Genomic DNA, 14,524 nt, shown 5'->3' with positions numbered 1-14,524 from the left:
TGGCCGGGGGAGGCGGAGGCGGAGGTGGAGGAGGGGGCGGTGCTCCAGCTCGGCCGTAGAGCGGCGCAGGGACCCGCGCGGCCGTGACCCGGCGGCCACCCAGAGGCCGAGCGCGGCCGCAGCGGACAAAGGAGCATGTCGGCGCGGAGGAGGGAGCGTCCTCCGGCCGCCACAAGGCTCCGGGCGCCTCCGGGCCCGCGCTGCGCTCCCGTCCGCCCGGGCGCCGGGGCGGCCCGCTAGGCCAGTGCTCCGCCGCTCGGCCGGCAGGCCCCGACCCGCCACCCAGCCCGCAGCATGGAGCCGACCGAGCGCCTGCGGGGCCGCGCGCCGCCGCCTCTGTTGCTGCCGCTGGCTCTGCTCGCGCTGCTGGGAGGCGGCGGCGGGGCCGCGGCGCTGCCTCCGGGCTGCAAGCACGACGGGCGGCCCCGAGGGGCCGGCAGGGCGGCGGGCGCCGCCGAGGGCAAGGTGGTGTGCAGCAGCCTGGAGCTCGCGCAGGTCCTGCCCCCGGACACGCTGCCCAACCGCACGGTCACCCTGTGAGTAGCCCGCGGGGCGCCGCTCTGCCCAAGCGCCCGGTCCCCTCCCTCCTTCCCTGCCGGCGCTCTCTGTCGTGCCGCTTCTCTCTCCGCGCGACTTGCAAAAGGGTCCCGCCGGCACCCCTGTGCCTTTGTGTGAATGAAGCTGCGGGCAGGGCTGGTGCTGGGCAAGCCCTGGGGGGCTCGGCCGGGGCGCGTTTCTGCGGCAGGCGAGCAGATGTGTCCCCGAGCTGCCTCTGAGCTCCGCTAGTTTGCAAAGTAAAAGTTTTCGGGTTCCCCGCGCGGTCCGGGCGCGGCGCTTTTGAGCTGCGCGGTGCCACGTGAGGATGCAAGTAAACAGGCAGTCCGCAGAGTTAAAGCTCATTCATCCTGTGCGTGGGCTGCCGGAAAACACAGTGCTAGGTTAGATTCGCCAGTCCTTCAGCTTCTTGCAACTTAAGTTACTTGGACGCGTTTGCAGGATACTAAAGCAACACGAGGACTTTGAATGCTCCGGTGTGTGATCCCCAAATCCCCAGACTGTTTCCTTCGCTTTTGCTATCTTAGTTTTATTACAGTTAAAGAGCACCTTTTAAAACAGAGTTGTTTTTAAGGGCCAGAAATATATTTCTGGAATATATGATGAAATCGTGCACCTTCCAGCTCCGTTTTCTTGAGTGTGAGCGCTCATCTTTTTAAAAGCCGAGAACTTCGGATTTGCAAACTGTGGGTTTGCTGAGCCTTGCAACTCAAGGACTTGATTTTCAGATTGAGTTTCCATCTGGAAGGAAAAATTTTTGGTCTCGTTACTCAGTTTGTGTTACGATTCACTGTCCAGTTTTGCAAGCGTGGTTCTGCCAATTCTAGCTGAACCCGTGGCCCCAGTGACTCTTGATTTTATTTTCTGAACAACGAATTGGTTTGGGAAGGCTTGCAAGTGTTTCTAATGGGTATTTTGTCGAACTGAAATATGAGTCCCTCGGCGCCGTCTTCCTCTATGTTGTTGTTTTGGTTGGTTCCCTAAAAAAGAATCAAGGCTGCCACTATAAAAACATGAAGGCAAGGGAGGCAGCATGACCTGTGAAAGAACTTAAACTGCGGTTTTTAATTTAACCCCAAAATATGTTTTTTAATTTAACACAAATTAACCCAAGCAGGATTGATGGGTACAGATTTCATTACCAACACCTTTGTTCTTCATTGCCATTTGTTTGAATTAGGAAAGATGTAACACAGGAAAATTGTGTGTTTCTGTTGATGGAGGCCCGAAAATGGTAAAAGAGTTTTTGTTTTGTTTGATTTCCTTTACCAGCACTCGACCATTTGGTAGCGGCAGCAGCTGTATTTATTTCTTAGCCAGATTCTTTGAAGTGGATATTTTGGGTATGGGACCATAATTACAGTCTGGAGTCAAGTGGAGAAAACCTTTGTGTTGCCCAACTCCCTTGTTACTCTGAAGAAATTAGTCATCATACATTTGGGTTCTGGATCAGTGGCACTTAAGCTGATTCAAGTTTAGGTCGAGTTTTTCTGAATTGTCAACAGTGGATGAAAGCAGCTACTTTAAATTGTTGATTTTGCGGGGGAAAAAAGTTGATATTATAGAAAATCACTTTTCAGCATATTATCAAACTATTTCACTGAATTTTTTTGAGCTGATTAAAATATAAGTGCCTTTGAAATGCCATTTTAATCCTTTTTTTAAACCTGAAAGCTCTTTAGATAAAAATAAAATTAATAAAATTTATTCAGTGAATGGGAAGAAATTATAATTTATTTAAGGATCATATAAAGTTGATGTTCTAGATGAAGTTGGTTCAAGGTGTATCAGACCTGGTAGAGGGTCTTCTGGGCCAGTTTCCTCATTTTATTAGGGAATAAATCAGAGGGTCGCCGTGGATAAGTGACTTGTCCAAGTTCCCATGGTGAGCGCCTGGCAAGGGGTCCGTGTCCCAGATCCCTGCCCTGCAGTTCAGATGCTTTCTCATCATCACCCCTTGTCTTCATCTTCCTTCTTAGTTCAACACGGTTTTTTTATTGAACTGAGGTCGTGGGCAGTATGTTGAGGTTTGGACTAGGTGTTAGTTTCCTAGGACTATGGTAAATTACCACAAATTTGACGGCTTAAACAACAATTTTCTTCTCTTGCAGTGCTGGAGGTCAGAAGTGTGAAATCAAGGGTTTCAGCAGGGCCATGCTCCCTCCAAAGGCTCTGGGGGAGAATCCTTGATTCTTTCAGCTTCTGACATTACTTGGCTTGTGGCAACCCAACTCCGATCTCTGCCTCTGTCTTCGCATGGCCTTCCCTTTGTGTGTCTCTCAAATACTCTTCTTTCTCTTCTAAGACACCAGTCATTAAATTTAGGGTCCACCCGAAGTCCAGGATGATCTCATCTAGAGATCTGTGGCTTAGTTACATCTGCAAAGACCCTGTTTCCAGACAAGGTTACTTTCAGAGGTATAGGGCTGAGAACTTGGACCTATGGCTTTGGGAGACACTCACCTTTCTGTTCACTACAAAATACAGATTAAAAACATCTTTTTTCTCCAGGAACTTACGGTATTTGGGGAGAGAGATTCATGAATAAGTCTCAGGACAGTATGGTAAACGGTCTAATATCAGGGTGCACAAGTAGAAAAAGGAACCCAGAAGAGGGCAACCGAGGCCCCTTTAGGGCATAGTGGGTGGGATGGAGGATCTGAGGATCCAGAGCCAATTTGAGAAGGATGAGAAAGAGGATAGTGAAGGAAATGGTGAGGCAATGAGGGGATGGAAGGTGGGAGCCCCCAGCATGCCTATGGGTGTGGAGATGCTTGTGAAGCCATGCATTTAATATTGCTTGAAAGTCAAGGGCAAGTATCTAGTGCCTGGAGTGGTGGTGGTGGCGTTGGGGCGCGGTGGGAGGCAGGTCAAGGTCGGACAGGCTCTCTGGTTGGAGTTTTCATTCCTTAGGTGTGGCCAAGCATTTTCAGCTGAGCTGTGATGCAGGTGTTGTTGCATGGACAGTTGATAGGGGTTGAAAGGAGGGCAAAGATTGGATAGAAGTTTTCTTTTTTCTTTCTTTAATAATGAAAAATAAGGCCTTTTCTACTTAGTGGATGAACTGGACTTCAATATATTGATAGCTTAAAGCTCAGATCTTTCAACTGTCTTAGTGAACAACACATTTTCATAGCCATGTTTCTAGAGAGGTCTGGCAGAAATCAGCTTGACCTGTTTTTTGTATCTCATGTAGCCTTTTGTATTAAAGGATTAAATTCCATTTATTATTCTTATACACACGTGGAATAAAAATTTAACTGCATTTAATGTTTTTGTTGGAAATCTGTTTACTTTATTCCTATGTTTTATATGAGATGCTCAATATTAAGTTTTAAAAATTCTGAGGACATCAGTGGTAGAAGGTTGTACAGATTTAGCCCTGCTTTTCCAGCGGTGTTTTCCTCATGATGCTACATGGCGATTCTACTTCATCAAATGTTATGTTTGTTTGCTATCAGAAAACTGATAATTGGACGTCACCAGTGTATGCAGCTCAGTGCCAGGTACACAAAAAGAAGTGCTTGTATTGTTTGGAAACTTAAACCTGGTTGGAGAGAGAAGATTTGCAGTAAAGCAAAGCAGAAATCTCAGGAACAATCACAGAATGTCTGTAATGAAGTAATAAATCCTGTACTGCTGATTGTTTAAATGCTTTAGGAAGCCTGAAAAGAGGAGAGAGCAGTGGGGCTGTGGAGGCATTGGAAGATTTTTTCAATTTCTTGGAGGAGTTAGGACTTGAGCATGGCCCAAGGGGAGTGAAAGATGGGGTTTTGGGGGTGGGGGGAGGGCATTCTGCAGTAACAGAGGGGTGGTGATGGACTGGCCCCACTGAAATGCAGAGAGGGTTTTTGGAACCATTGGTCTATCCATGGTATTTCAAGCACGGGTCTGGTCGAGGTCAGTTAGGGGAGAGTGTACAGATGGGAGGAGGAGGGGGCCCAGGCTGAAGCCTCCTGGAGCAGTGGAAGAGCCTGAGAAGGAAGGAGCCTCTGGTGAGGTAGCAGGAGCACCTGGGGAGTATCTGGTCATAGAAGCCAAGAGAAGTTCAGGTTTGAAGACAGGAATTGGGGGCGCCCCAGTTGAGAGACGCTGAGAGATGAGGAACAGTAAAACCAAGCTGGATTTGACAGCCTGGAGCTTTGGTGCCCTCCGTGGATTAGAGGCTGCGGAAGGCAGGTTGGGGTGGATTGAAGGGAGAACAGGGTGAGGATGGTGGTGATAGCACCTCGATGAGGAAGAAGTTTGGTGTGAAGGAAAGAGAACGTTAGCGCCTGAGTATGGTTGGGAATAGTTGGGGAGAGGGCGAAATGCACGATGGAAGGTGAGATGGGATGGGAGCTGGAGTGCAGGTAGGAGGTTTGGTTTTTGATGCAGCAGGATGTCCCATCCCCACATGGTGAAAGGAGGGAGCGCAGGCAGAAAGGCAGGCAGGAGGCTGTGGGCAGGGCAGGTGGGATGAAGAGGGCTTTGCTGCCCCCTTGCTTTTATTTTCTTAAAGACCTAGAGGCAGGGTGAGGGAGGAGGGGTGAGTAGATGGTGTGAAGAGGAAGGTGAAAGAGGAGTGAAGTGGTTCTTTTTTTTTTTTTTTTTTTTTTTTTTTTTGCGGTACGCGGGCCTCTCACTGTTGTGGCCTCTCCCCTTGCGGAGCACAGGCTCCAGATGCGCAGGCTCAGCGCCATGGCTCACGGGCCTAGCCGCTCTGCAGCATGTGGGATCTTCCCAGACCGGGGCACGAACCCTTGTCCCCTGCATCGGCAGGCGGACTCTTAACCACTGCGCCACCAGGGAAGCCCGAAGTGGTTCTTTTGGAAAGTGAGAGAGTGACCGTCCTGGGGATGGCAGAAATGTCACCGGAGTGGAGTTGTGTCCATTTTGCCTTGTGATCCAGTTCAAAGGGAGATGGTCAGCGCTGTTATTTCTCTCCAGCTGCATTCAGTTTAGAGATGAGGAGCGTTGGGATTAGCCAGGCTGCTGCTTTGCCAGGTGAGGGCAACAGAGGGAGAGAAGAAGTAGGGTGATTTTTGTTGTTGCTGTTTTCGGCCATGCTGTGCGGCCCGCAGGATCCTAGTCCCCCGACCAGGGACCGAACCCGGGCCCTCGGCAGTGAAAGCACAGAGTCCTAACAACTGGACCGCCAGGGAATTCCCAAGGAGCAGGGTGATTTTAATGAACAGCCCCCAAAGCTGTCGTGGCCTGAATTCTTGTGGGTCATGGATAAGGTTTTTAATCTTTGAATGCAAGGTCTCCTATACTTCTGTAGCTGTATTTCCCAATACTCAGCACAACTTTTTTCCCCATGCACATCGATTGAGACACTGTTAGTTTTGTAGGCACAGTGCTTAGTGCTAGGTATTCAGGGATAAAATAAGACATGATTCTTTCATTCAAGGATCAGTCTTATACACAAATTCTCTGCTTAACCAAAGTGTGCATCTCATTGTTCCCTGAGCAGATTTGTATTTTGCTTCCTGTGTGCCTTGGCTAAGTCTGACACTCTCTCCTGGTATACCTTTTCTGATAGATTGTGGGTCCTTCTCAATCCAGCTCATCTGCTATGAACTTCTTTTCCCTCTTCCAGTGCTCTGATCCTTCCCTAACGCTTCATATCTGTGCTCTTCTGTCACTTTATAGGGTACTTGATGCTCTCGTAATGCACAAGCCCTCAAAGGAAGGGCTCTGAGACCTCAGTGGGTGGGAACGTAATTGTCTTTATTGATAAGAGTAATGCCAATAAAGATAGGACTGTATCTTGGGAGGTCAGGACAAGTGGAGGGACGTGAATTCAAATTTTTACCCTTTTACGGCAAATGAGAACATTTATTTAGTTTAGGTCAGCATTTCACAGCTGTTGGATCCCCTATTCAAGAACGGGTCTAGTAAATCTATGGACAGTTACATTTGAACTACATGTTCTTATGTGTATGATAAACACACACGTTAGGCAGTGTGCTGGCAAGTTGCTCAGAAATATTGCAGAATTTTGGGCAGATTTAGGCATTTGGTCCATGAAAGCAAGTCTGAAGTTTTTCCAGTGTGATGAGAAGGTTTTGCATGACCCAGCCCCTGAATCCTGTTGCTTCTTGCCCACTTGGAGTCCTCCGGCATCAGGAGTAGATGAGAGAAGTTGGTGGGTTTTGGCAGTAAATCAGAAATAAAATACCAGAAACAAAAGAAAACAGGAGGGCTTCCCTGGTGGCGCAGTGGTTGAGAATCTGCCTGCTAATGCAGGGGACGAGGGTTTGAGCCCTGGTCTGGGAGGATCCCACATGCCGCGGAACAACTAGGCCCGTGAGCCACAACTACTGAGCCTGCGCGTCTGGAGCTTGTCTGCAACAAGAGAGGCCGCGACGGTGAGAGGCCCGCGCACCGCGATGAAGAGTGACCCCCGCTTGCCACAACTAGAGAAAGCCCTCACACAGAAACGAAGACCCAACACAGCAAAAAATAAATAAATAAAGAAACTAATAAACTCCTACACCCAACATCTAAAAAAAAAAAAGAAAACAGGAACTTTCGGAAGTCCTTGCCCCAATCCAGTTACAACTTCTATTCCCAGGAGCCTGTAAAGATGGCTTTTAAAAATAGGCAAAAAAACCACAAAAAAACAAAAACAAAAAAAACCCAGAGTAAAAACTCTTGTAAGTAAGTCAGAAAATGACAGGTGAAGTTTCTTATAGCAGTACTCAGGGACTTTTTTTTCCCATTTAGCTGCTTCTCTGAAAGCAGTTGTTTTCTGTATTGTCTGTATTCCTGTGGAGGAATCTTTAAGTCCAGAGACCATAACTAGTTTATTGTTGTGTCAACAGTTTTCTCATAAACAGACAAAAATTAGGATACAGAATTCTTTAAATTTTAGTAACTTATTAAGTCGGTTTTTGCAAAAATTAGGAAGCTGTAGATGCAGACTTGCTCAATGAGTTTTTAATTGCTGCCTGACTAAATTTATTCTATAATTTTAATGCTTTATGCACGGTTTAGCTTGCATTTATGTTCAAGTGCAGACAGTTCTAGTCTGAAGAGGGAGTTTTAAAGTAAGCAGTCTCGCCCAAGCTGTTTTTCTTTCCCCCACCACTAATCTTTTAAGAAACTTTGCCTGTGTAGTGAGGGAATCTCCTGCGTGTTGGATGGGGTGGGACAGAGCTGGAGCTGGTGCCTCACAGGAGGGACACGTTTCTCCTGGCCACTTGTAGTGCCATGCTGAGCACATTGCAGATATTGGGCTTTTCACTCAGGGAAACATTTCTTGTCCTCAGATCCCTCCAGTTCAGGACCTGAAGGGAGCACATGGAAGGGATTGGTATAAGAATTATCCAGGACTACCCCCTCCCCACTCCATAACCCCACCCCACTTCCCCCAACACCCTGGTCTTCTTTTTCCTCTTTGTCTGCAGGCCTGGACTTAAATCTGTTTTCCTACATACAACAGGGGCCTTCCAAAGACCAGAGCTGACTTTTGATAATCACTCTTCTCTAGTGGCTGTCTTCATAATGCCTACCCTAGTTTTTAAAAGTGCTTGCTTTTGCGTTCATTCAACAGATACTGCCTACTCTGCTCATGGTCAGCTTGATTTAGGCGAGCTTGTGTGACTTTTTTTTTGGCCATTAGACCAGTTTTATGCTAGTCTTGTGTGCTTGTATCCCATCCTGGAACTCCACCTCTGGCCTTCCGGATGTACAATATCTGTCACACTTCTCCTGGATCTGGCTCTTTTTGATGTGATTTAATCTGCATCTTCTTCCATTGCCACACTCTGCGAAGAGAGCTGGAGATAGCAGGGGGGTAACTGGTGGACTTTCGGGAATTATTATAGGCAGTAGGGTTTGTAAAGGGAAATCTGCAAGACTGGTTTTAGGAACAGCCTCGCTAAAGGGACTGATAGACCTTTTTGGTCAGTGACCACCTTTACTTTCCCGTCACATCTGCCTGCGGGGCACAAAGCCTTTCCCCAACCTAGTCCGTCTCAGCTCTCCTGTAGCGCATAATCACTTCCATTATTTACAGCAGTTCTTTCCGAGCATTTTCATGCCGTGACACACACACAGTGATTATGTTTGTGTGGAGGGTGCTCCAGGCCAGAGTCCCACTGCCCCAGGCCCTGCATCCCAGCCCCGGGATGGTCCAGTGGAGTGGGGCAGAGGCATTTATCTCCACCTCCCCCAAACCTGGCTGCTGAGCTTGCTGTTGAGATTTTCCACCTTGTGCTGAATCACCTGGGAACATTAAAAGTTCAGATGCCTGGGCCACAGATCTCGTGATCTGATTTGACTGGTCCAGGATGGGACCTAGAAGTTGGTATGTTTCACGGCTCTGCAGGTGATTCTGTTGTCACCTGGGCTGAGAACCTGTTTTCCAGCAGCACAGCGACCTGAAGGGGTAACCGTCTCCACCAGCTGCCATCTGCTGCAACAAAAGAAGGTAGAAGAAGGAGCAGAGAAACAGATTGAGGAACACGGTCTCAAAAGGGGGGCAGGGAGGGAGGGGACTGTTCCCAGGTGGAGCAAGGATGGATGAAAATCAAGAGACATTTTTAGGACAGAGAGAGCTGAGAGCTTTAGGGTGGGGCCTTATTCATAAGAGAGAAGAAAAATGACTTTGTAAAGTGGCGAGTGATGTGCTGAAGTTGGATTTAATACCAAGTCATGGGGTTAAGGACAATAAAGTTTTGGAGTTGTGTTGTGGTACTAAAGGAGTGAACTGAGGAAGTCTAAGGGCAGCAAGCATTTGTCCAAACCAGTATTTGAGGGCCTGATACTCAGATGGAATAGGCAACGAAACACATATGGCCCCTGCCTCCGTCTACCTTAAATCCTTTATTTTATATTAAATTTAAAATAGAGATTTATTTCCAGTAATAATGCATTACTAATATAAAATAATAAAATAGTATAGAGAAACTATGAGAGGCCCAATTCCCCAAATGTCTGCCTGCTCTGGGAATTTAGGTTTTTAGTCTTTACTAGTCTGATAAGTTAAAAAAAATGCTTATTTTAATTTACATTCTGATTATAAGTGAAGTTTAATATAGTTTGACATGTCTACAAAAGGGTCATTTGTATTTGGCCACCTTCTCTGTACAGTTTTAGTTTCTAGTAGCTTTTTCCCTCCCCAGTTGACACTTTTTGTTTAAGCAGCCACTCCTCATCTGATAATACATTTCTTTCATTATTTTCTTACTGCTTTGGCTGGGACTAAGGAGGCAGGACTGTGGGCATCTCTGTCGTATTCTTGACTTGAGAACGGACAGGCATGTTGGGCAGACGAGGACAAGAGGTTTCCTCTAGCAGGGCACATAACTTTGTTGCTAGGCTAAATCCACTCATATAACAGGCAGGCATTTGCTAGTTGATTTTAGCTCTTTATCAATTCGCATGACTGACATTCTTGGTTCTCAGTTTAAGTAAAATAAAAAATACCTTTTGTCCTTTTTTTCTTCCCATATTTTGCCTTGTTAAGTTTAAATTACATGTTTGAACTGTGCATATTTGAAATCTTTTGTTCCTGAGTAATCAGGATGGGGGAGGGGGAAGGGCAAATCTGTGGAATATAATCCTATACAAAGAAGGCTAAACTGTCCATCACCCTCACTACCTACTTCTTAGAATATTTTTATTAAATTCTTCTGGATGACAGTGGCGTGAACATGAAGAAAATCTTTTGGCAGGATGGCTAGCTCTACATGTAAAAGTGGTGCTTTCACCTAGTCAAGAATTGTACACAAGTACCCTCTTATCCCCAGTTTCAGTTACTCATGGTTAACCATGGTCCGAAAATATTAAATGGAAAATTCCAGAAATAATTAATAAGTTTTAAATTGTGCACCGTTCTGACTAGCATGATGAAATCTCGCTCTGTCCTGCCTGGGATGTGAATCATCCCTTTGTCCAGCGTACCCGCCTGTTAGTCACTTAGCAGCCGTCTGGGTCATCTATCAGATCGACGGTCCTGGTATCTCAGTGCTTGTGTTCAAGTCACCCTTATTTTACTTGATAATGATCCCCTAAGTGTAGGAGTAGTGAGGCTGGCAATTTGGATGTGCCAAAGAGAAACTGTAAAATGCTTTCTTTAAGTGAAAAGGTGAAAGTTTTAGACTTAACAAGGGAAGAAAAAAAATCATATACTGAGGTTGCTAAGATCTACAGTAAGAACAAATCCTTTAACCATGAAATAGTGAAGGAAAAAGAATTTGTGTTAATTTTGCTGTTGCACTTCAGACTGCAAAAGTTATATGGCCACAGTGCTTGATAAGTGCTTGGTTAAGATGGAAAAGACATTACATTTGTACAATGAGAGATTCTGAGAGAGACTACCTCCATAGAATTTTATTACAGTATATTGTTATAATTGTTCTAGTTTATTGTTGCTGATCTCTTGCTGTGCCTAATTTATAAATTAAACTTTATCAGAGGTATGTATGAATAGGAAAAGATCATAGTACAGTATATAAAGGGTTCAGTACTATCCAAAGTTTCAGGTATCTACTGGGGGTCTGGGAAGATATCCCCTGCAGATAGGGAGGGACTACCATACTTGCAGACCAAAATGTTTCCCCAGAAGAAGAATAAGCATGTCCCCAACCCAGGCTGGGGGGAAATAAAGGATCCCTGGGGTAATCTGAGCTCCTCAAGCCTTGCCCCCAGCCCTCTCCCCTGCATCCCCCAGCACGGGACATAATGCATAGTATGTGATTGTGAGTTAAATTCATTCCCTATATGAAGACATTTCTGAATTAAAATAAATAGTTCCATGTATGTGACCTAGCCTCCCCTAGAATGTCAGTTCCATCTTGCTCCTTCCTGCAACTGTAGCACCTAGAACGGTGGTAGGCTTTTAATTGGCATTTCTGTGATGGCCTCATGTCCTGAGCCGGGTAGAAAGCAGGTTGTAAATTGTGTTGAGGATGACACTTCTGTCTAAACCCTCCTGAGATTTAAATGAAGGAAACTTAAAGCAGGCTTTGGAGATGTACCTGTAATACAGATTCTGTAATGCAGTTGTTAAACTTTCCTTTCTTTAAGACTGCTTGAATCTAAGTCTAATTAAATTGAGTCATTTCCCATCAAGATAAGACTTAAAAGCAATTCTTTGTTTTATTTTGCAATTCTTCCCAACTCTTTTCTCATGAAAAGGCAAAGAGGAATTGACTAGGGGTGTATTCATCTCTAGTACTGTATTTTAAGACAGATGGGCTTTCTATTAGATTATTTGTTTTAACCTTTGATTTGTTTGTTTTAAACAAGACCAAGTGTGATCTCTCCCTTTCTAGCGAAGATTTGATGAAAATCCTAAGTCTTTCGGATACCATGTGACTTGCAGTCCACCCGGGCAATCAGTGCTAGGCTGACTCCTCTGTTCCTTGTGACCGCGTCCTACCTCACGTTTGCTTGCATTGCTGCAGGTGTCATACTGTTTGGAATGATCTATTTACAGTTCCCGCTCTCTTACCAGATTGTGAACTCTTTTTTTAAAAAATTGAAGTGTAATTGATTTAGTTTCAGGTATACAACATAGTGATTCAATATTTTTATAACTTTAAATGGAGTATAGTCTATAACGAAATAGTGGCTGTATTTCTCTGTGCTGTACAATCTATCTTTGTCGCTTATTTAATACATTGTAGTTTGTATCTCTTAATCCCATTCCCCTGTATTGCCCCTCTCCCCATTCCTTCTCCCCATTGGTAACCACTAGTTTGTTCTCTGTATCTGAAAGTCTGTTTTTGTTTTGTTATATCCATCCCTTTGTTTTATTTTTTAGATTCCACATATAAGTGGTAACATAGAGTATTTGTCTTTCCCTGACTTATTTGTCTTAGCGTAATACTCTGTAGGTCCATCCACATTGTTGCAAAGGGCAGAATTCCCTTCTTTTTTATGGCTTAGTAATGTTCCATTGTATACATATACCACGTTTTCTTTATCCATTCAACTGTCAATGGACATTTAGGTTGCTTCCATATCTTGGCAATTGTAAATAATGCTTCTATGAACATTAGGGTTCAAATTAGCATTTTCATTTTCTTCAGATGTATACTCAGCGGTGGAATTTCTGGATCATATGGTAGTTCTGTTTTTCATTTTTTGAGGAACCTCCATGTTGTTTTCCATAGTAGCTGCACCAGATTGTGAACTCTTGATGGTGATGTTTATCTCTGTATTCTCAGTGTCTATCACATAAACACGCAGCAAGTCTTTGTATAAAGAAGTATCATTTTCCCCACTATTTTTTTTTCTAAAGTAGGATTAGGGGAAGAATCTTACATTATTTTTAACACAAGATGATAAATCTGTCATAGATAAGCTCCAGAGTCTTCAAAGCGGAATACCCTACCTACAAGGTCAAGGCTTAAACTCCCGCTCTGCCTTCGATAGTGAAAAGTGATTCTCTTTTGCCCAGATTATTTCATTTTTTTCTCCCCTTTTCTTGATCTATTTCCCTCCTACTTCTTGAGAAACTATCACTTATCTTTTCAGCTTCTCCCCTAGTTTGTGATGTTTCTCCTTGGCATACATAGCCTCTGTTTAAAAAAACCCCAAGAACAAACAAAAAAACTCCCCTCCCCCAAACCACCCTTGTAGCAGCACCGTGTTGGAGTAGTTACTCTTCTTCCTTCACAATTAACCTTCTTGAAAGGGAGGCATGAATCCATCCCTGCAGTACCTTACCTTTTATTTGTTTCAGTCCATTGTTGTCTAGTTTCTGCACTGTGCCTTGCCTGGAATCTGCTTTGATTCAAAGACCTTTCATTCCTCCACTGCATGTGTAGTCTTCTTCTGGTCACCACATCTGTTACCATGATCACTTAATTATTGAATGTCAGCAATTTGACATGGTTTGGGCTCAGAAGCGCCTATGGGGAAATGGCTAGCTTGGTTGCATGGTTTCCTGCCAAGATGGGCCACAAAGAGCAGTACCTCCTTAGGGGATGGTGTGCTTCTGAAGGCAAAGCCCTAGGGAATGGGTGTCATCTACTCTGAACCATGATAAGTAGAGATTGTCTACTTGAGATTATGGCCTACTTAGAGAACCCTAGTTAACTGTCTGCTATGACTTGATTTTTCAGGGCTCCTTGCTGGAAGAAAAAAAAATGTCTTCGAGTTCTTCCCTCAGGGATAAAGTTGAAAAACTTGTCCATCAGTTTAGCTAGAACAGCTTAGCAACCACAGACTGAGGCCATGATGTAAGAACTTTGTCAGACTTTCCCTTTTTAAGCTTTGTTAGTGTTTCCATCATTTTTCATTTTAGTGTTTATAGAACTTTAAAAATTGGAGATGTCCTGTTATCGCATGGAGCAGAGATGAGGGGGGATTATGGAGACCTCCTATACTAAGTCTGAGTACGTCCAGAGTGAGAGTAGATGGTGACAGCTTGTAAATGGAAAGTGTTTATTTTTCTTTTGGGAGGTTGATAGCAAAACCAATGTGAAGATCCTTCTCATTGTTCTCTCAAGAGTGTGGGATTGGGCTTCCCTGGTGGCGCAGTGGTTGAGAGTCTGCCTGCTGATGCAGGGGACACGGGTTCATGCCCCGGTCTAGGAGGATCCCACATGCCGCAGAGCGGCTGGGCCCCTGAGCCATGGCCGCTGAGCCTGCGCGTCCAGAGGCTGTGCTCCGCAACGGGAGAGGCCACAACAGTGAGAGGCCCGCGTACCGCAAAAAAAAAAAAAAAAAGTGGGATTTCAGGAAACTTCTTAGCTTTCTGTTGAAATTAAATTTGGTAGACCTGCTGTTTCTACTTCTGTTGAAACCTTAAAGCATCCATGATTGAGTTAGCTAATGTAGGTGGTTAAAAACTTCTAATGCTAGTTCAACTTTCTCCTATATCCGGTTTGGTAATTATCTTAAACTACTGTGAGTAGTGCAAACTAAGGTGTCTAAAGCGCCTTGGCCTCCAGAACTTTATGTAGTTGACCCTTGAACAACATGGATTTGAACTGTGGTTACACGTATGAGTGGAAGTTTTTCAGTC

General features: G+C 45.0%; 1 protein-coding gene across 1 annotated transcript in view; it reads left to right on the top strand.

Moving 5' to 3' along the window:
• Positions 1-294: 294 nt before the first annotated feature.
• The window catches only part of ADGRA3 (adhesion G protein-coupled receptor A3), a gene marked incomplete at its 5' end in the record, with an annotated part of 119,572 nt that continues 105,342 nt past the window's right edge, over positions 295-14,524 (top strand). The window contains one exon of the mRNA XM_079714184.1: positions 295-536. Within this exon, the coding sequence (XP_079570310.1) occupies positions 295-536 (242 nt within the window). The remainder of the gene's footprint in view (positions 537-14,524) is intronic.

Source organism: Hyperoodon ampullatus (assembly GCF_949752795.1).
Source record: "Hyperoodon ampullatus genome assembly, chromosome: 1".
Lineage (NCBI taxonomy): Eukaryota > Metazoa > Chordata > Mammalia > Artiodactyla > Ziphiidae > Hyperoodon > Hyperoodon ampullatus.
Note: the sequence above shows the minus strand (reverse complement) of the source record. Positions and strands in the feature narration are given on the sequence as shown.